Consider the following 27511-nt stretch of genomic DNA (forward strand, 5'->3'; position numbering starts at 1 on the left):
AGTGTAACCAAGGAATTGTGAAAAAAGATGAGAATATGGTTTTGATACTTTATTAATATAGTATGTTATGTTAATTGATTTTAGGATATTAAACCATCTGTGCATTCCTGGGATATCAGTTGGCCAGAGTATATAATCCCTTTTATATGTTGCTGGATTCAGGATCAAACTGAATTTTAAAAATATACTGACTTTGGAAGAAATTCAGAAATTTGTTAAGTGAAGTGGCCTCCTTATAAAAGTCTTGATGGTTTTAATGATATTCTTAAAAATTAGAAAGTTCAGGCCGGGCGCGGTGGCTCAAGCCTGTAATTCCAGCACTTTGGGAGGCTGAGACGGGCGGATCATGAGGTCAGGAGATCGAGACCATCCTGGCTAACACGGTGAAACCCCGTCTCTACTAAAAAATATAAAAAACTAGCTGGGCGAAGTGGCGGGCGCCTGTAGTCCCAGCTACTCGGGAGGCTGAGGCAGGAGAATGGTGTGAACTCGGGGGGCGGAGCTTGCAGTGAGCTGAGATCCGGCCACTGCACTCCAGCCTTAGCGACAGAGCGAGACTCCATCTCAAAAAAAAAAAAAAAAAAAAAAAGAAAGTTCAAATATCAGTATCTTTTGTCATTAGGACTAATAACCCAAAAGCTTCAAAAATAATTATATTAAGTATAATTAATATGCCAATTAACAATGTAGAATGTTTTCAAACTATGAAGTTTTTAAACATGCAAATATTTTATTGACTTAAATAAGGGAAAGTCTGTTAGCTTTTGTGAAAGTTCATTCATTTCTTAATGATGTTTTTCAAGACCAGTATTTATTTTATTTCACCATTACAATTACAGACTAATAATCTCATAATCTTTCTAAACATAAAAATTCAGTTTACATTACGAAATTTGTATGTATGTATGAATGTATGTATGTATGTATGTATATATTTAGATGGAGTTTTGCTCTTGTTGCCCAGGCTGAGTGCAATGGCACATTCGTGGCTCACCACAACCTCTGCCTCCCGGGTTCAAGTGATTCTCCTGCCTTAGCCTCTCGAGTAGCTGGGATTGTGGGCATGGGTTACCACACCCAGCTAATTTTTTGTATTTTTAGTAGAGACGAAGTTTCACCATGTTGGTCAGGCTGGTCTTGAACTCCTGACCTTTGAGGCTGGGATTACAGGCGTGAGCCACCGTGCCCAGCATGAAATTTTAATAGCTAGTCTTCGTTTTGAACAGTGAACATTATAGATCTATCCCCCAATTCATCCTTTTTTTTCAAAATGAGTTTATAAAGGTCTCTCTCTTTTTCACAAGCTAGAAAGTATCCTTCGTATGATGAAGATTCAAATTGCATCTTATTATCATGTCCTGGGACACTTCTCTGAAAGAATATGATGTCACTTTTCGTATCCTTGATGTTATCAGGAGGATTCATTTCCTATAGAGAAAAAAACATTACCTAATTATTTCAGGACATGAACAATTTGAATATATGAAGTTTGTTTTGAAGTATGTTACTGAACAGAACAAAAGTAGTTTTGCTTCTCAGGAGTTACATAAAAAAATCTCTGAACAGCAATACTGACCTCCTCTCCTTCTTAACTCCGAATCTCCTATTCTCCCTGTCATGGGATGCATATTCAGGTCCAGGACTCTAGCTTTCCTCTGTCCATCAAACAGCTTACTTCTCTCCTCTCCCATTGAGTGGTGTCCACATTTGCTCAAGATGAAGTAGAGTTCCAGCAAAGACCAGAAGCTTTTTGGGCTAATGTCAGTTCCTGTCCTCTATAACCATTCACAACTAAAGACATTGATGACCTCCTCCCACAAATTTAGGCTAGTTCTAGTTTCCTTTTATTTTTGCTTTGAGACAGGGTCTCGCTCTGTTGCCCAGCCTGAAGTGCAGTGGTGAAATCATAGCTCACTGCAGCCTTGAACTCCTGGGCTCAAGCAATCCCCCTGCCTCAGCCTCCTGAGTAGCTGGGACTGTAAGTATGCACCACCACATTTGGCTCATTTTTAAAATTTATTTTTGTAGAGAAGGGGTCGGGGGTATCTCACTTTGTTGCCTAGGCTGGTCTGGAACTCCTGGCCTCAAGTGATCCTCCCACTTTGGCCTCTCAAAGTGCTGGGATTCCAGGTATAAGCCACCATGCCTAGCCTGGCCACTTCTCCTTTCTGAGCCAACTGTGAGAGAGACAGGAAGTGCCAGGAATCTTAACTTACTCTTTCAATGGAGCCTGAAATTAAAACTGATGGTGAATAGACCCAATACTTGTTGTAGGGCTAGGCCCTGGGTTCCTGTATAAACCTGCTGTATTGGCTCAGTTGGCAGTCCTTGACTCTGTCTCCCTGCCAAGTACTCCAGTTCCATGGTAGTCTTGAACTTCTGTCCTGAATATGGTCTACTTGGCTGGGCCCTGCCCTAGAAGGCCAAATGCAGATTCCTGTATGTTTCAGTTACAGAATAGGGTCCTGTGAGAAATGGTTAGATTACTTGAAACTATAATCTTGCAGGTTATCCAACTGGTAGTGCTGCCTGCACTTTTCCTGTTAGTGCAGCATGTCTATTTTGCAGGATGGATCAGAACATGTGGGCACCACCTACGTTTCTTCCATGTTAATCCTGGAACCAGTAGATGTTTTGGATTTAATTTTGGCCTCATGGCAGCACAGATTCCCATGATCCCAAGCACTGATAGAGAAACCTCCAGAATTAAAATAGCATTTCTTCATCCTCCTAAGATGCCTGAAAGACTCTGGGCGGTGGAGGCTGGGGAGTTACCTCCAACTTCTCAATCAGTTGTGGAATCGATAGTCATAATTCTTGACCTTTGTTCTTCACCAACAAGTGTGGGTCCTAAGTTGATGAAAGTATAAACTAGTTTCCCTTTTGGCACCCACTTCTGCAGCTGTCTACAATATACCACAATTTAGGAAGAGACCCTAAGCTGTGGGCATCAATTTGGAACTAATCTGAAATCTAATGCATAAGTGAGAAATAATCCATAGCCAAAACTTCAAAAGCTCTAGTAACATTACAGAGGAAGATGAACCAGTATAGAAAGTTACAGTTGAGCCAGGTGCGATGGCTCACGCCTGTAATCTCAGCACTTTGGGAGACCAAGACGGGCAGATCACGAGGTCAGGAGATCGAGACCATCCTGGCTAACACAGTGAAACCCCGTCTCTACGAAAAATACAAAAAATTAGCTGGGCGTGGTGGTGGGTGCCTGTAGTCCCAGATACTTGGGAGGCTGAGGTGGGAGAATGGCGTGAACCCAGGAGGCAGAGCTTGCAGTGAGCCGAGATCGTGCCACTGCACTCTAGCCTGGTCGACACAGCGAGATTCTGTCTCAAAAAAATAAATAAATAAAATAAAATAAAATAAAATAAAATAAAATAAATAAAAAAGAAAGTTACAGTTGAAACTGAGAAGTGAGAGTGTGGATAGGTAGAACAGGCGATCTCTTTAATCACAGTTATTGCACATTTCAGAATATAGGTAACGACATCCTTGGGCAGTAGCTTTCTTAGTTTTGATGTTGACCACTCCCAGCCATCATAGGGAAGGTACATAGCAAATGGATGTGAAAGCAATCCCAGTGACCTTGGAGAACCCCCAACTTGGAAAGCCCTACCTGGTGAAACTTGAGTGCTCCAAGGGGCAAAGGATTTTTTTTTTTTTTTTTTTTTTTTTTTTTTTTTACTTCAGAAGGGGTTGAATCTGAATCCAGGGAAAGTTGATACTGACCTAAGATCTCCCAAGTGCACTGGAAAGTCTGAGGGAACCCTGGCCAAGCCTGGATATAGATACATATATACATATATATGTATATATATGAAACAGACACTGACAGTAACCTCTCAAAGCAAATCCCTCTTTGTGTTGTCAAGGTTCTTGACCAAAGAACTTTATAGGACTTTATAGCTAGTAATCAACAGTGAAAGGTGAGTACATTAGGGCAGCCAGTTGTATCTTTTTATCTTTTTTTTTTTTTTTTTTTTTTTGAGACGAAGTCTCATTCTGTCACCCAGGCTGGAGTGCAGTGGTGCGATCTCGGCTCACTGCAGCCTACGCCTCCCGAGTTCAAGCGATTCTCCTGCCTCAGGCTCACGAGTAGCTGGGATTACAGGTGCGTGCCACCATGCCTGGCTAATTTTTGTTTTGTTTTGTTCTGTTTTTAGTGGAGACAGGGTATCATCATGTTGGCCAGGCTGGTCTTGAACTCCTGATCTCAAGTGAGACATTCGCCTTGCCCTCCCAAAGTGCTAGGATTATAGGCATGAGCCACTGTGCCTGGCCTGTTGTATCTTATTATCTAGAACCTAGGCCACTTTTATAACCACTGCTAAGATCCTTACTAGTGGCAGGAAAAGAGATTAAAGACAAGGGCTAAAACTGGTCCTAGTCCACCCCTCGCTCTCTCCCTCCCTCCAATATTTACTGAGTTCCTTCCAGAAGCACATTTGCTATGATGCTGATGAAGCTTCAATGTCAGATTCCCTCATTTGCACAGATCCCTTCAAGCCACCCCTCACCCACCCTTTTTAAAAGTTGAATTAAATTATTAAGCTTACGCCTTTGGTAATTTTACATTCTTTTTTTTTTTTTGAGACCGAGTTTCGCTTTTGTTGCCCAGACTGGAGTGCAATGGCACGATCTCGGCTCACCGCAACCTATGCCTCCCAGGTTCAAAAGAGTCTCCCGCCTCAGCCTCCCGAGCAGCTGGAATTACAGGCATGCGCCACCACGCCCAGCTAATTTTGTGTTTTTAGTAGAGATGGGGTTTCTCCATGTTGGTCAGGCTGGTCTTGAACTCCTGAATTCAGGTGATCTGCCCACCTCGGCCTCCCAAAGTGCTGGGATTACAGGCATGAGCCACCGTGCCCAGCCACGTTCTTTTTCTTTAAAAGGACCATCAAAATTGTATAAGCTTCAGGCTCCCCCAAATATGGATTTGCCCAGTTCCTACTAAGTGCCAAGCATTATTTCCATCTTCTTAACCTTGTCACCAGTCTCCCCCAACAAGAATCCACCTGTAGGTTCGGACTTATCCCAGTTTCTGAATCTGCCCCTGCAGCTGAGTTTTCCTCTATCCCACATAGTTTGAGCTTGGCCATCTCCTTCCCTTCTAATTATGTTGCTCAGTAACAGCATGCTTAATCCCTTGCACCCTACCCTTCCATCCCAGGCGTCTTATGCCATTTTGATAACTAAGCTGCCTGCCTATCAGGTCTAGAATGGGGACTCCAAATTGTCACCTGAAGGGGTGGCACTCTGGTTGGAAGGAGATAGCTGAGGGATTTGTCTGGGTGCTGTATCTGTTGCATATGCACTGTTCTCACTTGGATTATATTTTGGAGTGGCTTTTTTCTCCCTCCCAAATTGCCCCTTGGTACCTTCACTAAGGTCATATCCTAACTGTCTTTTAGTGGGGACTGGGTGGGCATGAAAGCAGTTATTTACTGGCAAATCTCCACTCAAAAAGAGTCTTCATGACATGGAATTCTCCTCTGAAGCATTGCCAATTTCTAAGCATCCCTGGCTACTCTTACTGGGAGGAAATTTTTCTAGCTCAGTCTGTAGCTATAATTAATTGTGGTTTATCTAACAATAATGGAGGAAATAGAGAAAAATAATAGAGAATAATAGAGAAAAAGTAGAGGCCAGAAATACTTTATACCTGGCTTTCAGATTATTATAGCATTGCTTTTACAGCTGATCTCATAAATTTTATTCAATTAGATTAACATTAAAAATAACATACATCAACTGGAAGCTGAAGCTTGTGTTTGAGACTCAGACTAAGGATCAGGAACAAAACAACTACAGATTAAAATAGTATTATGATTTCCAAAGGAGGAGAAATATAGAAGGATAATTAGCTTCATTCTTCATAGCAGAACTTATTCTGGAAAGTCACATGTTATTCTTAAATGTATAACTCACATATGTGTTCTATATTATTATTTGTATAAAGACTGATTATTCAGGAGATGCAGGTCATAAAACAAGTATTGTATCTCCTCCTCCCTGTGACAGGCTCAGAAAAACCATCGTTATCACGGTAGGTAAAGAGTTTGGGGCCGGGCGCGGTGGCTCAAGCCTGTAATCCCAGCACTTTGGGAGGCCGAGACGGGCGGATCACGAGGTCAGGAGATCGAGACCATCCTGGCTAACACAGTGAAACCCCGTCTCTACTAAAAAATACAAAAAACTAGCCGGGTGAGGTGGTGGGCGCCTGTAGTCCCAGCTACTCGGGAGGCTGAGGCAGGAGAATGGCGTAAACCCGGGAGGCGGAGCTTGCAGTGAGCTGAGATCCGGCCACTGCACTCCAGCCTGGGCGACAGAGTGAGACTCCGTCTCAAAAAAAAAAAAAAAATAAATAAATAAAAATAAAAATAAAAAAAAGAGTTTGATACTTTTTAGTAAGTATTCATTTTAATGGTTCTCTGCTTCTTGTTATTTCTGTTTTAGGCAAAAGGTTGGTCTGAGGATATTTGAGTTTTCTAATTATATTATTTATATTAACATTAGAAATAATGTTATATTTCTAATTATATTAATTATATTAACATGATTGAAAACAAAGGAAGGCTCAGTCTTACCTTAAAGGAAATAATTCTGTTCTCACAGGAGAGAGTTGAAATTTTCTCACATTTCACAGAGATGGCTACAGCCATACCTCTAGGCTGGCTATCTTTATACATATTTATAATAAATATGGTCCGGGGTGCATTATCTGAAATAAATACGATAAATGAGAACTCTAGTTAGAAGAATTTTTGCACAGGAACATTTGTGGAAATTTAACCAAAGGATAGTCCTTAATACACCTGTTTCCACTTTGAGACTTGGCCAGTCTGCAGGAGACTATGTACAGCTGGTCAGACATTTTTTAAAACACAGTTCAGGCCTGGCACAGTGGCTCGTACCTGTAATCCCAGCATTGAAAAGTTAAAAACAACCTTTTAGAATCCCTATCATTAAAATACTCAAAAGAGTTGCAGCATGTGCGTTGTAACACATATTAAACTGTGGGGTTGTCTGTTTGTTTGGGAGGCCGAGGCAGGCAGATCACTTGAGGTCAGGGGTTTGAGACCAGCCTGGCCAACATGGTGAAACCCCAACTCTACTAAAAATACAAAAATTAGCTGGGTGTACGTGGTGCATGCCTGTAGTCCCAGCTACTGAGGCTGGGAGGCTGAGGCATGAGAATTGATTGAACCTGGAAGCGCAGGTTGTAGTGAGCCGAGATCACACCACTGCAGTGTACTTAAGCCTGGGTGACAGAGTGAAACTGTGTCTCAAACAAACAAACAAACAAGCCCACAGTTTAATGTGTGTTACAACATACGTGCTGCAACTTTTTTGAGTATTTTAAAGATATGAATTCTAAAAGATTGTTTTTAACTTGTAAATGCTAAATAAAATATTTAAAATATATGTTAAGGTAAGTATTCAGTATTTTTAAAGAACGCACATTCACTGCTTCAACTTAGCCTAACTTTGGTATTTGGAATTCATATTTTGGAAGGCACAGTAGACTTGATCATTTTCTTTTTTTTTTTAAGTTTTTTAAATTTTATTTTATTTTTTATTTTACAGACAAGGTCTCTATATCACCCAGGCAAGAGCGCAGTGGCTATTCACAGGCACGATCATCGTGTACGACAGTCTCAAAGTCCTGGCCTCAAGCAATCCTCCTGCATGAGCCTCCCAGGTAGCTAGGATTACAGATAGATGCCACTACACCTGGCAACTTAATCCTTTTCTATTGTACTCTAAATTTCTGGGGGAAGACAGACTCATTTGAAATGCATGTGTATTTATCTTTAATATTTTTAAAACTATCAGCATTTTCAGCTGTAACAAGCAGGGATTAAGCATCCAACTATAGAGGTTTTAAACAGTGAATACAATCACAATAAAGGGATTGGTGATTCAAAGGCAGGCTCAGAGAGGCATGACCCCTAGCAATGTCTTATTGTATCCATTTTTTTACCCCAACTAAAAAACATGGATGCCTCATAAAGTTTCTTGTAAGTGAAATTATTGTTACTCCTGTGACTTTTCATCTAAGGATTGGGACTAGCACGGAAAAATGTAAACAGTAAAACAGAATGGGAAGAAGTAGCTAGTCATTTCTACCTTTGCAAATTAAAAAAAAATACCTCTACAGTCAGAATCAGTCATATCTTCAAATAGGGGCCGATTTCCTTGGTCAATGAAGAGAACTTGGTCATTCAAATTTCTTATGATTGATAATTTAGATTCAAGCTTGCCAAAGTAATCTGATTCCAGGTTTTCTACAACAAACATGAAATCTCATTAAAAAACACAAACTTTCTTTGTTAATTGACAAATAAGTATGCTACATATTTTAGTTTTCTAAAACTATTAATGACAATCTTCTGTTCCAGAAGTAGCTACAATAAAGTTGCCTATTGCTTTTTAACCTACTCTCAAAGGCACACTCAATTTCTTGTTACCATTCAGAACTACTCTGCCACTGAAGTGTTAACTTCAAATATCCTACTTTCTGACCAGTCTCTTACCCTTTTAGTTTTCTTACACTTTTACTCCAACTCTATGTGTTCTTAAGTTTCACAACATCTTCCAGTCTTCTGACTCTTGTATTTCCTCTCTAACCTCTTCCTGTCTTCCCTTTCTTCCCTGTGCAGCTGGACCTCAGAGTTCATTTTGTCTACCATTTTGCCAGGATATTAAATCCCTAATTTATTTGTCTTCCTGCTACAAAACTCCAAACTTGGCTGCTGAGTGCTGCTGGCGAACAATGGCACAAGTGTTTGAATCGGTGCTGTTACAAGCATATCAATTGTCAATACTTCCTTTGTTTTCCAGTTCAGCACTCTCTTCCATAGTTGATAGCCGCAATTTCAAATTTTGTTTACTCTCTTCAGGACCTCTACACCATCATCTCTGTTTTCATTTTCAGCAAATGATTTCCTGCTACTCCACGTACAAATTTAACTCTGGCAGTACGTTATTTCCTCTCTCTCTTGTCCCAAGGGGAAATGCAAAGGTGCCATTGCTGGTATCTAAGGTTGATCCCATTTGTGCTCGGCATGTACCCTCTACTGAAGCTTTGATTTGCCAATCATCCTTTCTCTTCTATTAACCCAGCAATTCTACCTCCTGGGTTTTATCCTAAAGAAAAAGTCACACAAATGTGTGAACATTTTTGTACAGGAATGCTTATGGGAACATTGTTAATAACAATAAATTAGAAACAAACATTCACCAATTAGGAATTGATTAAATAAAAAGGGCAAAGATATGCCCTTATTGTGAAATATCATGAACTTAATATAACTGCAATTACTCGTTGCCATGGAGAGATGTCCATATATATCACTAACTAGAAAAAGCAGCTTAGCTATAGTACAATCCCTTTTAATAAAAATATAAGCATTTCTTCTATATATATATATAGAAAGAAGTGTAGAAATATTGAAATATTGCATCAAAATGGTAGCTATAATTATTTCTGGGTGGTTTTTATATTTTTATCTTTCATGTTATTATCTTTTTTCTTTTTTTTTTTGAGGCGGAGTCTCGCTCTGTCGCCCAGGCTGGAGTGCAGTGGCCGGATCTCAGCTCACTGCAAACTCCGCCTCCCGGGTTTACGCCATTCTCCTGCCTCAGCCTCCCGAGTAGCTGGGACTACAGGCGCCCTCCACCACGCCCAGCTAGTTTTTTTGTATTTTTTTTAAATAGAGACGGGGTTTCACCGTGTTAGCCAGGATGGTCTCGATCTCCTGACCTCGTGATCCGCCCGTCTCGGCCTCCCAAAGTGCTGGGATTACAGGCTTGAGCCACCGCGCCCGGCCTATTATCTTTTTTCATTGCCTGAATTAGTTACAAAATGAACACATTATTTTCATAATCAAAAAAGCACAAAGCTCTTTATTTTGAGATTTAAAACTGCTCGATCAACCCAATCTCACTTTGCAGCTAGTCTTGTTTCTCTCCTCCTTTTAACAGCCAAGCTTTTAGCAAGAATTGTCTGTATCCTTTCTTCACTTTCCATTCACTGTTTCACTCATTGCAATCTGCCTCTGCCTCCATTTCGCCATCAAGCTGCTTTCACTGAGATCACCAAACTCCTTGTTGCTGAATCTAAAAGCTGTGTTCTGGCCCTTGATTCTCAAGGCTGCAAAATTCAACACAACTCCTATCCCCTCAATCTTAAAATGCTCTCCTGGGAGTCAGTGGAATTCTCTTGGTTTTTCTTCTTCCTTTTTGGTTAGTCTGCTCTCTGTTCTTTATTAGCTTCTCTTTCTACTGCATCCTTTAAATGTAGGTATTCCTCTCAGTTTAGTACTTGGCTTTTACTCTCTCACTCTACACATTTCCTCTGATTTGTCTTTTTATTTCTATAGATTCAGATGCCATTTCTATGCATAAGCCTTCAATATCTCTATCTCCAGCCCAAATCTTTGTCCTGAGCTCAGAACCACATGTAGAAGAGTTTATTGGACATCTCCACTAGGATGTTCCACAGATATCTCAGATCCAAAACTAAATGTGTCATCCATCCTCCTCTTTGTATACACCAAAACCTGCTCTTCCTCCTGTGTTTCCTATTTCATTGAATGGTACAAATTGCCCAAGTGAAAAATGTAGGCATCATCTTTTCTACTTTCTTCTCCTTTCCAAATCTAACCTTAAATCATGTCCTACTGATTCTCTCAAGTGTTTCTAAAATCCATTCACAGCTCCTCATCAGCACTCCATTATGTCTACCTTAATTTATGACACCATCATTTCTTGTAAGAACTAAAATAGCCTCTCAACCTTTAATTTTGTCCTCCTCACCCCACACCATTAATTCTTTATACCAAAGCCAGAATGATATTTTAAAAAATATATTATTTCTGAATTTTAAAGAGTCATATGGCTACCTGGAATAAAGATTATATTTTCCAGATTTCCTTGCACTTGGTGTGGTCATGTGATTAGATTCTAGTCAATGGAATATGAGGGGAATTGATGTATATAACTTCCAATTAGAGTCTTTGAAAGGAATGAGCCTGACTTCTCTTATCTTGACCCTTTCTTGATAACTGGGATATGAACCCAGGAAGTATGATGATTTTCAACTATGTGTATGAGATAAACAACTGGGGGATGATGGGTAACAAGACTGAAGAAAGTTGGGGTCCCAATATCATCAGGTTGCTTCCAGCCATACTACTTTGGAGCTGCCTACTTAGACTTTGAGAAAAAATTATCTGTCTTATTCAGCTACTGTGTCTTTGGATGTCTTTGTTACAACAAACTAATCTTTACCCTAGCTAATACATATTGTGCTTAATTAACCCTAGTATCTCCAAGATAAAGTCCAAATTTCATATCTTGGAGCAAGAGAATGTCTTGCTTTACACCCTGTTTATCACTCTAGCTTCTCTCATTATTCTCCTACTCCTACTCTACTTCCATGCTGAATTACCATGAATTCATCATAAATGCCATGGTTTCTTTCAGATCTTGGCCTTTGAATGTGGTCTTCTTGCCCCACCCATTCCTATCTCCTCTACTTCCAGAATTTTCTGCCCTCCCGTCGCCATCAATCCAGGAGCATCGCAGGCTTCTTCCCAAAGCATTTCTGAGATGAGGTGTTATTGATTTTGGACAATTCTAATGCTTCAATCCCCTTTTCCTATGCAATGCCTCCCCACCGGCAACAGAATCCATGACTCCCTGCTAATCTTAGGACCTATGAAACAGGCAAAGTCTATTTTGTACATTCTAAGAGCTGGAGAATGTTTTAAGGCGTAGAGAAGCATCTTTTGCTAGAGGTTCTTCTTTGTATCTCTTATGACCATCTTCATTCCAAAGCTGTGCTACTGAGTCCACATTCCTTTGAGGGTAGATGGCCTTTCCAAATAGATGGCTATCACGTGAACCATTTTTTTCCTCAGCTGACAATGTTGATATAGATGTGTCTCAAGCAGATACTTAGTTTGCAAAGAAAAATAAATTCATTTATACTTTACCATCATCTTCAGCTAAGAGGGGGAAAAAAAGAGAAACAGAATATGTAAAATTTTGTATTTCGACTCAGAATTTCATCTCATTCTAGTTTTTACTTTTGTTACTCCTCTTTCTCAAACTCTTATTTTTATAGTAACGGTCTGTCTTGGCTTTCATCAGAATATTATATAATCATCCAAAAGGCCCATAAAATGAAGCTTATTAGACTTAGTGTGTTCTCAGGTAATTTAGACATAAAACTTAAACCCAGGGTTTAAAAATTTCAATATGTAACTAAAAATAAATTTTATAAAATGAGAGATTTTACTTTTGAATTTATTGCTTAAATGGAAAGTCATCTAAGAAAAGTCACCTAAGAATTTTTTCTGAAGGTTTTTTTTTTTTTTTGACAGGGTCTACTGTCATGCAGGCTGGAGTGTAGGGGTGGGATCATAGCTCAGTGCAGGCTCGAATTCCTAGGCTCAAGTGATTTTCCTGCTTCAGCCTCTGAAGAAGGTAGGCGGTGTCCACAGGTAATTTTTTCCAATTTTTTGTAGAGATGGGGTCTCACTTTGTTGTCCAAGCTTTTAAATGAAGGTTTCAAATGAAGGCAAACTTTCAAATGAAGCCGTATTGTTCACAGAAGATTAATCATAAGAAGCAATTTTTAGGCCATGTGTGGTGGTTCATGCCTATAATCCCAGCACTTTGGGATGCCGAGGCAGGAGGATCATCTGAGGTCAGGAGTTCAAGACCAGCCTGGCCAACATGGCAAAATGCTGTCTCTATTAACAATGCAAAAAATTAGCCAGGTGTGGTGGGATGCACCTGTAGTCCCAGCTACTCAGAAGGCTGAGGCAAGAGAATCGCTTGAACTCAGGAGGTGGAGGTTGCAGTGAGCAGAGATGAGGCTACTGCACTCCAGCCTGGGCAACAGAAAAAAAAAATGAATCAATTTTTACTTGTCAAACATATTTACATAAAATGGTGTAACTCATAGAACTCTAAATTTAGAGAATCTCTTACATAATTTGCCAATTTGCTTTGGGAAATTGTATTTCCTGCATGCACCCAGTTTTGTACTGGGATTTTCCCATGAAAACTGGGATTTTCATGATGTGCACTTACTGCCACCTGGAGAGTGAGCTACTGCTAATTAAAGTGCCAGGACATGTGGTGTGACAAAGTGCTGAGACCTTGGACATGTTATGGTTAATTTCTAGAGGTCCACTATTTTTTTTAAGAGCCATTAATATTACAATAAAATTTGGTGACAAAAAGAATCACTTAACAGTTCACCTCACAACATCTTTTCTAGTTAAATAGATTTATCTGAACTTGGTATTTGTTCTATGGCATTAGCCTTACCTATAAAGTAAAGCGTACTGTCAATAAATTTCATTGCCACAAAATTGATGCAATTGTCTTCTGCTGGTTCAGCAGCCATCTTTATTCCTAATGAAAGCAAAGAGCATCTGTTAAGAGACAATGATTGTACATTTTACTACTACTTTATACTACCTTCAAGTTCAGTGGTCAGTTAATCACCTAGTATACTGATGAACAATCTTGACATTTAATAAATGCCAGAAGTTTCAGCTTATGAATACCTATGTTTAAATGTTCTCTTACAAATCATCAGATATTTGGAACACAGAAAGCATTTTCTCATTAAACAATATTATATAGGGTAGATAAATGGCCCACTACTGAACTGAATCATTATTCTAGTATTCCTTGAGAAATATAAATATATTATTCAATATAAATATAGCTTCATCTGAGGATGCCAGAAACACATCTAATCCTGCCCTTTAGGAAGGACTGGCTTCATCCTTCTCTTACAACAGTGGGTTCCTGCGGGTGAGAGGCTGAAGGTTTGTGACTTCATCGTCAAAGTGCTAAAGGTGAAACAATGATTAAAAAAGTGCTTCCATCTGAGGGTACAGGCAGGGTGGGAGAAGGCTGCAGGGCTCTGGCATTTGATGGCCCTGTCTCCCTGAGCAGCAGTGGTTTTTGATCTGGAGTCTAGATTATACTATGTTTTTTAACACAAGTAATACATAAACACAATCTTGCTGTAAAATCAAGAGATACAGGATTTGAAAAAATTTTAAATCCTATTTGTTCTTCCTTTCTGCCCCTCTTTCAATATGGCGTGCAGGTTTCCAGAATTTTGTTATGGAATAGGAGTTCTCAGCGTGAGAAATCTGTGAACTTGGATGGGGAAAAAATACACATGTATTTTCACCAACTTCTGAAATTTAGCATTCCTTCCATGATTAGTTGCAGGAAACAAACCACAGTATTATTAGTAGTACGTGTGACTCTGTCATTAATAGAAATACCTATTTTCTATTGTGCTACAATTATTGCAGAGATCTTGAAAATGGTTTAAACTCATTACTACTTTGAAATTACAAAAGTTTAGTTCTCATAGTAGATCTTATTATTTAATATGTTGGTAAAAAGGCACATATATGCTGCATCGAAATTTGTTTAAATTAAATGGTATGCAGGAGAGTATTCATAAATCTGTGCTCAAAATTTTTCTAGCATAATATGAGGCCCAGCACGTATGGTAGAGTAAGCAGGAATTTAAAACTCAGTTTAAAAAAAATTAATCTGAGTTAAGCTAATCCCAAAATACTTGTTAGTTGGTGTTATATAACAGTTTTGTCTAGATTTAGTTCCTTATACACATCCAAATGTGGATGGTTATTAAATTTATTTTATTTAATAAGTTTAAATAAAATAAAATCTTATTAAACATTAATATTTAAATTTACAATTTATTTTTTCATTTCTGCATTGTTTTTTATTAAATGAGTTTCATATCCAGTTTAAAAGGCAAATGTAAACATGCTTTCTTAAAGATGTATCATAAGCTGTTTTCTTTCAGTGAACTGAAGTGTTTGACAGAGAAGTAAATGTTAAAACCATGTTATCAGAGATGTTACTTTCAGCTTTGTACTTATTATGACAAGTTTACATATCAAGTTTTTTTGTATTTTTATTTTACTTGTATAAATTTATGGGGTACAAGTATAATTTTGTTTCATGGACATATAGAATAGTGGTGAAGTTAGGGCTTTTACTGTATCAATCACTGGAATAACATACTTTGTATACAATAAGTAATTTCTCATCCACCTCCCTCTCACTTCCCCCACCTTCTGAGTCTCTACTGTTTATCATTCTATACTCTGTCTATGGATCCACACTACTTAGCTCCCACTCTTAAGTGAGAACATGAGGTATTTGCCTTTCTGTGTCTGAGTTATTTCACTTAAGATAATGGCCTCCAGTTCCATCCATGTTGCTGAAAAAGAGATGATTTCATTCTTTCTTATGGCTGAATAATATTCCATTGCATATATGCATACACACACACCATATTTTCTTTATCCAACCATCAGCTGATGAACACTTAGGTTGATTCTATATCTTTGCTATTGTGAATAGTGCTGTAAATAAACATACAAATGCAGGTATCTTTTTGATATAATGATTCCCTCTGGGTAGATATGCAGTAGTGGGATTGCTGGATCAAAGGGTAGTTCTATTTTCAGTTATTTGAGAAATCTCCATACTATTTTCTAGAGAGGTTTTAAAAATTTACATCCCGCCAAGAGTGCATAAGTGGTCCTTTTCTCTGCATCCTCAACAACATGTTATTTTTTGTAATAACAGCCATTCTGATTGGTGTAAGATAGTATCTCATTGTGGTTTCAATTTGCATTTCTATGATGATTAGTGATGACAAGCATTTTTTCACATGCTTGTTGGCCACTTGTATGACAGGATTATTTGGTTTTTTGCTGTTGAGCTGTTTGAGTTCCTTGTAAATTTGAGCTATCAGTCCCCTGTCAGATGTATAGTTTGCAAGTATTTTCTCCCATTCTGCAGGTTGTCTATTTACTCTGTTGATTATTTCTTTTGCTGTATAAAGGCTCTCTAGTTTAATTAAGTCCCATATGTCTATTTTTGTTTTTATTGCCTGTGCTTTTCAGGGCCTGGCCATGAATTCTTCATCTAGACCAATGTCCAGAAGAGTTTTCCCTAGGTTTTTTTTTTTTTTCTATTTTATAGTTTCAGGTCTTACATTTAAGTCTTTAATCCATCTTGAGTTGATTTTTGTACATGGCGAGAGACATGGGTCCAGTTTCATTCCTTCTGCACCTAGCTATCCAATTTTTCCAGCACCATTTATTGAAACTGGTGTCCTTTTCCCATTGTATGTTCCTGTCAGCTTTACCAAAAATCAGTTGGCTGTTAAGTATGTGGCTTTATTTCTGGGTTCTCTATTCTGTTCCACTGACATAAGTGTCTGTTTTTATACCAGTACCAGGCTGTTTTGGTTACTATAGCCTTACAGCGTAACTTGAAGGAGGTAAAAAATTTTTGATAACTCTGTTCTAATATAATAGGTTTTCTTTATACAGCTAAGCATTTAATTTTATGTCTGTAAAAACACTGTTCTAAGAAGGAGTCCACAGTCTTCATATTTCCCATGAAAGTCCATGCCACAAAAATGATTAGGAAGTCCCTACACTAGAATTCAGCAGTGCCTTGGGTTTCTGAAGGCAGTTATGGTTGGGGCTCTAAGGAAGGTAAGTGAGTCACAATTGTCAATGGCACATAGAGGAGTAGCCATAAAACTGTGCTCATAGGTAGAGAACTGACTCAAATTCTTTCTAAGATAATCTAAAAGCAAGCATATATGGTAGAATAAACAGGAAATTAAAACTCAGTTGAAAAAACTTAATGCAAATTAAGCTGACCCCAAATACTTGTGAGCTGGTGGCTATTTAACAGGTTTATTTTCTTTTTTAATAGAGATGGGATCTCATTATGTTGCCCAGGCTGGTCTTTAACTCCTGGACTCAAGCGATCCTCTCTCCTTGACCCCCCAAAGTGCTTGAGATTACAGGCATGTGTCACTGTACCCAGGCCTTATTTAACAGTTTTATCTAGATTTAGTTCCTTATGCTCATCTAAATGTGAATGGTTATTAAATTTATCTTATTTAAGTAACTTTTTTTTTGTTTTTTTGAGATGGAGTCTTACTCTGTCACCCAGGTTGGAGTGCAGTGGCGCGATCTCAGCTCACTGCAACATCCACCCCACTCCTCTCACCTGGGTTCGAGCAATTCTCTCATCTAAGCCTCCCAAGTAGCTGGGACTACAGATGCGTGCTACCACACCCAAGTAAGTTTTAGCACGTTTGGTAGAGATGGGGTTTCACCATGTTGCCCAGGCTGGTCTCGAACTCCTGAGTTCACGTGATTTGCCTGACGTGGCCTCCCAAAGTTCTAGGATTATAGGTGTGAGCCACCATGCCTGGCCAAACGATTTAAATAAAATAAAAACTGATGTACGAATAAATTTAAATAAACGTTTAATAATTATAAAATTTAAATGTTTATCAAACATTTAAATATAAATATTAAATATTATAAAATATTTATAATATTTAAATTTGTAATTTAGAATTATCACCTAGTTTTTTAAAGGAGGGGATAAGGAAGATTCTTAGAGAAAAATAATATAGCAAAGGATGAAAAGATCGCTGAGATAAGTCGAAACATTTTTTACCAAAACCCAAACCAACTTTAATATTAAAAATCAGAACAATAATGACTAGGCTTTGAGCTCCATGAGGGCATTTTCTTTATTTACCTTTATGGCTTCATTGCTGAACACAGCCCTGTTATCAGCATCAGGAGGTGTTTGTTAATGACTGAATTAACTGAGAAGGCAGACATTTGTTAACCTGAGACTCTATGTTTTGATTAGTTATCAGCTGGTGAAATAATGACTAGCATGATCTTCTCTACAAACTTTAATATTATGTAATACACACATATTTATTAAAGTAATTCACCTGAAATGTACCAAGTAGTATCGGCAGAAATTGGATTAAATTACTGGTGTTTACTATTTTCAGTACATAGTCAGTGAGTGAGTGGATTTAGAGAAGGACAATATTTGAGCTGATTCACCAGTTAAGGCTTGAGCATCAACTATGCATCAGGAATGTGGCCAGTAGCTGACCAAACCACACATGAATGAGGGTAGTTAGCTCCTACCCTCCAGTGACTCAGAGTCTAGTGGGAGAGAAGAATCTATAAAGAGTTACAAAATAATATAATGAATGCTGTAAGAGCTGAACTTACAAGATTCTTTCTGTTTGACAGTGCTGGAGAAGGTTACCACAGAAGTGATGACTGTGCTGCCTTGAAAGAGAAGCAGGCATTTTCAAGGCCAGGGGAAGAGCTTCCACCAAGAAGAAGCAATGTGAACAAAGGCTAGGCAGCAGGGAGACTGAGAGAACATGGGTTGTTTGAGGCCTCAACATTTTTACCATAAATAAGGCAAATGCAGTCACATTTTACAGAAAGAACGCATTTCTAAAGATCTCACATAGTTCAAGATTAACTTTTCTGTTCTTTTTCTTTTTTTTTTTTTTGAGACATTTTCACTCTTGTTGCCCAGGCTGGAGTGCAATAGTGTAATCTCAGCTCACTGCAACCTCCGCCTCCCGGGTTCAAGTGATTCTCCTGCCTTAGCCTCCTGAGTAGCTGGGATTACAGTCATGCGCCACCACAACCAACTAATTTTGTATTTTTAGTAGAGACGGGGTTTCTCCATGGCTGGTCTTGAACTCCTGACCTCAGGTGATCTGCCTGCTTCGGCCTCCCAAAGTGCTGGGATTACAGGGGTGAGTCACCGCGCCCAGACTAATTTTGTATTTTTTCAGTAATAAGGGGGGTGTTTCTCTATATTGGTCAGGCTGGTCTCAAACTCCTGACCTCAGGCGATCTCCCCGCCTTGGCCTCCCAAGTGTTGGGATTACAGGCATGAGCCACTGTGCCCGGCCAAAGTTAACTTTTCTTTGGGAAAAACGTAAAGGTATGAGAGGAGGTATTCTTAGAGTACATAAATCTACAAGAACCAAAGCATATTCTTTCTTTTTTTTTTCAACTTTCTCAGCATTATTACTAGTGTTTTGTAGCCCGCTGTCTCCACACAGCCTGTCATGGTGGTACTTTGGCCTTTTAAATATTGTTTTCTTGCATGTAACCTTTGTTTCAACATATTTATTTGGAGTTTTTTTGTTTTTTGTTTTTTTCACAACAGTAACAATACATCCCTTAGCACTTGGATAACATTATCATATATAAAATTATTTAAAATTATGTGAAAAAATAGCACAATAATAACCTGTATGTCTGAAGAACTTCTGAGTTATTTAAAGTCTAATTTACATAATACTGACATGGAAGCAGATAATTCTACCAGGTATAAGAGACACTTGCATGTGGCAATAGTGTTAACAGTTTATAACTCATTTGACCTACCAGCTTGGAAATTATGTCATTCTAGATAAACTGTTTGGAAGAGTTAACATTATTTCCATTTTGCCCACATAAACTATAATTTTTATATTTTTGTCTAATTCAATTCACATAAAATGCAACTTGCAGTATAGTTTGATGAAAGCTTGGAAAGAAGGGTCAGACTACAAAGGCCTTGTGTTGTAAGCAGGCTAAAGAGTTTGAACTGATTTTTCTTGAAAAAAAAAATGCTGACTTAAATAGGAGAAAGATATGGTCAAATTTGTGTTCTAAAAAGCTCACTCTAGAAGCAACATAAAGAATGGATCTGGGTGGGCCGTGAGCAGTGGCTCATGCCTGTAATCCCAGCACTTTGGGAGGCTGAGGTGGGTGGATTGCTTAAGGTCAGGAGTTTGAGACTAGCCTGACAAACATGGTGAAACCCTGTCTCTACTAAAAATACAAAATTAGCAGGGTGTGGTGGCACAATACGTGTAGTCCCAGCTACTCGGGAGGGTGAATTGATGGAACCCAGGAGGGTGCGGTTGCAGTGAGCTGAGATCACACCATTGCACTTCAACCTGGGCAGCAAGAGCGAAACTCTGTGTCAACACCACCACCACCACCACCACCACCAAGAACAAAATAATGGATCTGATTGAACAAGACTGGACAGAGCTCAGACAACAACTACAGAAGCAATGTTAACAATTAAGAGTTGATGAGGCTACAAACTAAGGTAGTGAATTCAAGAGATACTAAACAGCAGGATTTTTCAGCTGATGTGTTGTGGATCAAATGGAAGAAGAAGGAACTGAGGATGACTTCGTAGTTTCTGGCTTGGGCAATTTGTTGAGTGGTTACCTCATTCATTAAGAAAAAAAGAATGAAAATACAGCTCAAGTGGAAAATAATTAGTTCAGTTTTGTAAATCTGAGATGTGTCACGGAAGTCAAAAGAGAAAGGGTTTCAGGAGGAGCTGCTGGAAATCAGAAACTGTAGAGCTTCTAATTTACATATAAGCTTAAACTTGTTCATTGAATTTGGCAATTAGGAAGTTTTGGGTAACTGTAGAACAGTTTGGGTAAAGTGGAGGCAGCAGATGGTAGATGGACAAATATCTAGGACAGAATGGGAGGGGGAGAAGTAAGGACAGTGACTACAAACTATTCTTTTAGGAAGTCTGGCTACCAAGTAAAGAGTTAGGGTAGTAGTTACTGGTGGCAGGGAAAGTTATATACAATGCACAAATTTTAATTTGGCTCCAGATACATAGTTCCAACGGTAAGAGATAAATTACTTTTCAAAACATGTCCTAGTTACCTGCCCAAAACTGAAACCTGGGAGTCATTCTTAACTCCTTTGTCTAATCTTTCCCTTGTCTGATAAATACTGTAGATTCTAACTCAGAAATGTCTCCAGAATTTAGTATCTCCTCTCCGTCTCCAACAGCACTGTCTTAAATCAAGCCCTCATCACCCCTGGCATCTTCTATATGAATACTCTTGTACTTGGTTGTCTTGCTTCCAGACTCTCCTCCATTGTTGCCAGAGTTATTCTCTCTGCCAGGCCAGAACTTCCCCTTCCCCTGCTTTTTTTTTTTTTTCCTGCCTGCAAACCCTGCCTCATCTCTCATCCCATAACTTCCAGCTTTAATAGTTCCTCTAGGAAAACTTCTCTGCTCTTTCATTCCTAGCTAATTATTATCTCCTCAGAGTCCCACCTCACTCAAACCTGTTCATGCTTCTTAAATAGCTCTTACTACCCTGAATGGAGATTACTTTGAATAAAAATAGGTCTGTTCAGCTTCCATCTGAGTTTTAAGACAATGAGTTCTTTTTCTCCCCCTGAATCTTCAACACCTGGAAAGAGCTTACCACACAGTAAGAACTCAATAAATGTTCTATGAATAAAAGTTTGCTATGATAAACCTTGTTGCCATGACAATGGTGTAGAAAGGGATGTGTAGAATATATATATCTTTTCTATCTTAAACTTTCCCTCCACCTGAAAACCAATGAGAAGGAGGAAGAACAGGAGGGAAGCCTGAAAACAGATTTTTAAAAATAGAATACTTTTTCTAATGTCTTCTCCATTTTTCCCTAGTAGTTTCCTTTTTATTTCATGTGTTGATTTTGAATTCTTCATTCTTATTTTCTTACAATTCTTCCTGTTAGTTCTCAATACAGCTATGACCGATTACAAGTGGTGTGTTCTCAACCCCATTCTTCCTCTCCTCAATTTTCCTCTTCCTTTCTCATCCATGTTTCTTTGCTTTAACTCTAATCCATGAAAATTATAGTATCCATTGGATAAAAATGCTTTGACTATTTCATCTAAAGTTCTCAGACTATTGACTTTTTTTTTTTTTTTTTTTTTTTTTTTTTAAGAGTTATAAACCACCTCAGAAAGATCCTCCCAGGAGTAAGCAGTGAAAATTTGTTCTTTAAAACACAAAAAAATTTTTAGTTATGCAATACTTTGACAACTAGCCAGAGGCTAGTGAATGGTAGAATTTCATGATGGAAATGAGGACACATGAGTTCCAGTTTTGTCTGGGGCAAGTCACTTAATTTTAAGGGTCTCAGTTTTCTCATTTGGACAAGGAAGTTGGATAGTCAATCTTTAAGGTCTGTTCCAGCTCTACCAACCTGAAATTCTAGACTCCAGTTAAAGCTGTAAGGAGAGAACCACTGATATGTGGCAAACGGCCTAGTAACCACTTCTTCATAATTCTAAGACAATACATATTTATGGCATGTTTATTATACAACCAGCATTGTTAAGCCACTAAGAGTTTAAAAACATACTATTAGGCTGGGCACGGTGGCTTACGCCTGTAATCCCGGCACTTCGGGAGGCCAAGGCAGCTGGATCACTTGAGGTTGGGTGTTCGAGACCAGCCTGGCCAACATGGTGAAACCCTGTCTTTACTAAAAATACAAAAATTAACCAGGCATGGTGGCATGTGCCTTGTAGCTCAGCTACTTGGGATGCTGAGGCAGGATAACTGAATGAATCCATGAGGCGGAGGTTGCAGTGAGCTGAGTTTGTGCCACTGCATTCCAGCCTGGATGACAGAGCAGGGCTCCGTCTCAAATGACAACAACAACAACAACGAACATACTACTAGATTAAAAGTTAAAATGCCTTGAACTTGAAAAGCAACTATGATTATGTTTATCCTTGCTGTGGAATTCCAATCCTGTCGAATAGGTATAGGAGGAAATGAGGGAGCATGCTACATAACTAATTCCCTGAGATCAGGCAGGTAGTCGTCTTGACAGCAACAAGATCAAAACCTAACTTTTCAGTTCTATAAATCATTTTGTCCTTGAACATTTTGTCATCTTATTATGAATGCGTGTATGTGAGTGTGGAAGAGGTGAGAGTAGAAGAAAACTTAAAAAATAACTTTTTAAGTTTTTGGTTTTGAGTCTGTAGACTCAAAGCAAAAAATCAAAATGGAACTGATGTAGTTTAAATGGCCTAGTTTGAAAAGGAGAATTGAATTGAATCTCAAAGAATGCTTAAAGATTTGAATAGATAGAGAAGGGAAGGAAATGGACCAGCATTTATGTGATAATCAAAACAATGTTGTGGTGGGGGTGAACTGAATAGAGTGATTTTTTTTCTTTTCTTTTTTTTTGAGATGTGGTATTGCTCTGTCACCCAGGCTGGAGTGCAGTGACACAGCGAACATGGCTCACTGTAGCCTTGACCTCCTGGGCTCAAGTGATTCTCTTGCCTCTAGTTGGGACTACAGGCACATACTACTAAGTCTGGTTAATTTTTGTATTTTTTTTTGTAGAGACAGGGTGTTTGCCATCGTTGCCCAGGCTGGTCTTGAACTCCTGAGCTGAAGCAATCCACCTGCCTTGGCCTTCCAAAGTGCTGGGATTACAGGTGTGAGCCACTGCCCCTAGCCTGTGATGGGCTTTGGAAATCAGGTAAAAGAGTAAATTTAATCTCATAGGCAATAGGAAAACATTGCAGACAAAAGTTATTTTGAAGGAACTTTTTTTTTTTTTTTTTTTTTTTTTTTTTTTTTTTTTTTTTTTTTTTTTTTTTGAGAAAGTCTCACTCTGTTTAGTGACTGAACTCACCACAGATTTGAGTATCCTGGACTCAAGCAATCCTCAGAATCCTGAGTAGTTCTACAGGCATGCACCAACACACCCAGGTAATTTTTAATTAGTTTGTAGAGACTATGTTGCCCTGGCTGGTCTCAAATTCCTGGGCTCAGGCCTGCCTGAGATTCTGGGCAGGAGCTACTGACCTGGGGTGAAAGAAGATTTAACAGAACTCAAAGTAGCTGAATATAGGCAAAAAGAGGAATTTCAGGTGTCCTAAAATTTAGGGGGTCCTAATTTTTGTTATTCAACTTCAAACAGAGATATTTATTCAGCCTTTGCCTTAACTGTGAAACAAAATTATCCCAGGGAATGCTATATTATCCAATTGTAGGCCAGTCCAAAGGTGTGGCAGATTTCACAAGATGACTACCCATGGGCAAATTTTTTGTTTGCCTTTAATGTAATTGATTCTGTCTTGAGATTCCCTTTAAAGAGGAGCCTATTTATTTTACCACTCTAAAGCAGCGATTCTCAGGGAGTTCCTAAAGTGAAAGCTATTTCTAATAATTCTAAGACGTAATTTGTCTTTTTCACTCATTCTCTCATGAGCGAACAACAGAGTTTACCAGAGGCTACATTCTGTGCAATATTGCAATAGTCTGAATGCAAAGCAAATGAGAATCCAGCGGCTCTATATGGCTTCTATTAAACCAGTTAAAACACTTGTAAAAATAAAAAAGCGTCACTCTTTATGCTTTTTTGTTGTTGTTAAAAAAGTACATAGTTATCTTTAATTAAAAATGTTACTTACGCTAACATGTGATGTGCTTAGTGTAAAGGGATCATGAGAGCAAAAAGTTTGAGAACCTCTCCTCTAAAGTGATCCTCTCCCATATTTGATAAAAGAAAAAAATTCACTCTGACTTTGCTTATATTTCTTATGTTGATACTGATTGCTCATCATAGTGATGCTAGATAGTTTATATTCCTCTCAATTGTTTTTCTAGCTTATTTACCTCTAATTGCCATGGCTGACTTTCCAAATAAAGAAGAATGACATTTCTTACCTGTGACAGTTTCTTGCTAGAGAAAGCAATCTGGAAGGTCCGAGGTCCCTTTCCTCTTCCCGAGGCTGTGTAACAGACTGTAGCAGGTGGCAGCCGCTTTAGCAGCCAGAGTTGGCAGCTAGGAGGGCAAAACGCACTGGGAGACAAATCCTTGCTGCCTGTCCAGGCAGTCGCCAGGGGAGCAAAGGGCTCAGCAGGCTCGGGAGAGAATGAGGAAGAAGGTGGAGGGAGGAGACTGCTGCCGGCACTCCTTGTTCCCGCCTTCAAACAGGCTCTTTCTTAGGGCAATAGAAGTTGAAATAAAGTGGCAGAGGATACGAGTATTTCTTTTAATGTAATATCACTATTTTCATGAAATCTTTTCTTCTGTAAAAGTTGGGCCTCTGCGCCTTCCAAAACCTGTACCTCTTTCTGAAGCACACACAAACACTTTAAGAAAGCACCTCCTTAGTCCATTAGAAGCATCTTCTTTTCTCATCTGTCTCTCTTCATTTTCAGACTTCCTGGTCACACTTCAGCACAAAACTTTTTCTTATTTTACAATGCGGAATAATCAGTCCTATTGGGGTAATTCCTACAATGTTACAACACTTAAAATATTTCTAAAACATAACATTTTAAAAGAAGGAACATTTTGCAAAATATTTTCTTTTACTTTATAACCTCATTCCGGACTTCCCCTTCCTCCCAACCTCAATATGGTGTCAAAGGATAGTTGATACAGGCCATTAAGATTTACTTTTCAGTGGAAAAGGAGTCCATTTTCATAAAACTTCTTTATCTGCTATATCAGATGCAAGCCACATGGATACCATCATTAGAATTTTATTTAATAATTTTTAAATTTTCTGCAACAGAAAGTAAGCTTGGGGAGAGGGATACCAAAATTCAGATGAGAGGGCAAACTTGCAGTTTTTAGTGTTAAAACTTTCTATTCCTGGAATGATAGCAAAGACTGACTTAAAATATTCAAAATACAATTTAAGGATACATATTTTTAGGGCTTATGTTCAACATGTTCAAAAATAGTCTTACAAAATGTAACTTTTAAAGAGCAGAGTGTAAATATCACAGTCTTGAAAATAATTAGTGGAAACAAAATTTCTTAGCCATTTTTTTTCTTGAACATGTGCTAAACTGTATCACTTTGCTAGGAAGGGAATTAGCAAGGTGGCGTTTTGTTTTTGTGTTTTGCCACTACAGAGATGGTATAAAAACAGAGGGGTTCCTAGAGTCAGGGAACAAAATGCTTACATAAACACTACTTTTTGTTGACTTGTTTGTTTTAAAAACAAGATAGGGTTTTCATTTCAGGAAGTCATAAAAACATCATGTCCTTCAGCAGTGATTACAAAGGAAGTCTGTGGCAGGGTGACTGGAAATGCTTGGTGTGGTGACTATCAGAAGAAAAAAAAAATAGTACATTTAAGAAATATATGAAAAGAATACATACGTGACTCAAGTTGAAATAGTAAGTTTTCACCTTCCAACTGTAGAGTCCAGTTGGGCCAATTAACATGAAAGCATGAAGTGGGATCAAGTAGTGATCAGAAGCAGAGCACTAAGCAAGCTCTAATTTTAAATATTCCATTGCCAGTGAATTTTCTCCAGCTGTAAAGATGCAGAATGTACAATTTACACATTTTGAAGTTTTGGGACAAACACTTTTTTCTTTGATATAGAGCAATCCAAATGTCTCAGTGTTCTTTGTACTTCATACAGTTGTTTTCAAAGATTAAATGAGATAATGATGATAGTGCTTTGAATATTTTAAAGCTCTAGATAATATCTATATAATCTCACTTATTCCTACACATTTAGCTTATACAATGGAGGTAAGATTTAAAAAATGAAATAAAATGTCCACGGTGTTCTCTTAATCTGATGAAAGCATTTACGCATTAGGTGGAATCATTTTTCCTGGAAATATTTTAAGAATAGGATGGACAGCCACCTGTTTGGATATCATACAATGTGAAGGCTGTGAGATGAGTTACATGAGTATTTCCCAGACCCTTGGATTTAATGAACAATTAAAAATAATAACAGCAATCATGATAATAAGGAGGAAGAGATAAACATGGTGGACAACTCTACATTTTACCAAGTAAGGACCCTAAAAACGTAAGAATTTTTAAACTTTTTATTTCATAAAACTTATCTCATCTGTGCCCCCAAAATTAGGAAGGGCATGGTATCAGAATAAAGGACAGTCCTTTACTGTGAATATATTTGACTTGATGAAAAGTTTATACTGCTCAAGAGTCTGAAACAATAAAGATAAAAATTAAGGAAAACTAAAACTTCATTCCTTTTCCCTTCATTTTACCACAGAGGGTAAAAATTCAACACAGATTGCTATTGTTCTGGGACACTGTTTGAGACTCCTTACTTCGCCATAGTTATCTAATCTAGTATTTAGTTACGTGGCCTATATTTCACAATATTAGCAACTCAGATTAAACACATTGAGCGCTTATTTTCTAGGAACTTATTTAAAACAATTGGCTTCTTCACGAACAGCAAATAAATATACACACACAGAATACTTCCAAGGCTTGATGATAACTAACATTTAATTAAGCAAAATGAAAAAAAAAAATACCATTAGTAATGTATGGAAGTGTTAAATATAGTTCTCTAAGATATAAGATTTTGTACCTGGAGCTTACGGGTGTTACTGACCTTTGTGTTATGAGGTAATTTGCTTTGTTTTTTTCTTCCACATCCACTAAGTAGGCATAAGCTTGGAATGTATATCTTTGAAATTGCAGGTCAAAGCCTCCACATTAAAGAACCTGATGAGGCAAAGCTACAGTTTTGTGAGCCATGTGTGTCATGCAATAGTTTTTGATAGCTGCTGCCAATTAAATTGACTAAACTTATTGACAGACCCAGGGAAGAATTTTCTAAGAAGGTGAGGTTCTGAAAGTTTGGTTGCACCAAAAAGGAAGAGGGGCAGTAACTGAGGCCCTGGATCTAAAAGCCTTGCTTGTGGGCCAGGGGAACACATGATTAAAGCCTTCCTGCCAAC

General features: G+C 38.4%; 3 protein-coding genes across 53 annotated transcripts in view; 1 reads left to right on the forward strand and 2 right to left on the reverse strand.

Annotated features, from left to right (window-relative positions):
* PTS (6-pyruvoyltetrahydropterin synthase) overlaps window positions 1-27511 on the forward strand; it is a 166517-nt gene that overhangs the window by 70339 nt on the left and 68667 nt on the right. The gene's annotated exons all lie outside the window — the stretch shown is intronic.
* The window catches only part of TIMM8B (translocase of inner mitochondrial membrane 8 homolog B), a 1180384-nt gene that overhangs the window by 43750 nt on the left and 1109123 nt on the right, over window positions 1-27511 (reverse strand). The window lies entirely within an intron of this gene.
* Window positions 882-26054, reverse strand: IL18 (interleukin 18). Of its 2 annotated transcripts, XM_050757749.1 has the most exons (7): window positions 25931-26054; window positions 24478-25036; window positions 13363-13449; window positions 12018-12029; window positions 8169-8303; window positions 6603-6736; window positions 882-1428 (listed from the first exon to the last, which is right to left on the reverse strand). In XM_050757749.1, exons 3-7 carry the CDS (start codon window positions 13439-13441, stop codon window positions 1207-1209), a joined length of 582 nt encoding a protein of 193 aa, XP_050613706.1. In that variant the 5' UTR covers window positions 13442-13449; window positions 24478-25036; window positions 25931-26054; the 3' UTR covers window positions 882-1206. The 2 variants fall into 2 exon arrangements, with proteins under 2 accessions (XP_050613706.1, XP_050613707.1); XM_050757750.1 differs by lacking the exon at window positions 12018-12029 and having other exon boundaries at window positions 25931-26053.

This window comes from Macaca thibetana, chromosome 14 (assembly GCF_024542745.1).
Source record: "Macaca thibetana thibetana isolate TM-01 chromosome 14, ASM2454274v1, whole genome shotgun sequence".
NCBI classification, from domain to species: Eukaryota; Metazoa; Chordata; class Mammalia; order Primates; family Cercopithecidae; genus Macaca; species Macaca thibetana.

Excerpts from the sequence above, each read along its gene's own strand:
- IL18 (XM_050757749.1), bottom strand. The coding sequence starts at position 13,441 with ATGGCTGCTGAACCAGCAGAAGACAATTGCATCAATTTTGTGGCAATG. Across the intron at positions 6,737-8,168 it reads GACTGATTCTGACTGTAGAG|ATAATGCACCCCGGACCATA; the intron begins GTATTTTTTTTT and ends TATTTATTTCAG. Across the intron at positions 1,429-6,602 it reads ACAGAATTATTTCCTTTAAG|GAAATGAATCCTCCTGATAA; the intron begins GTAAGACTGAGC and ends TTTTCTCTATAG.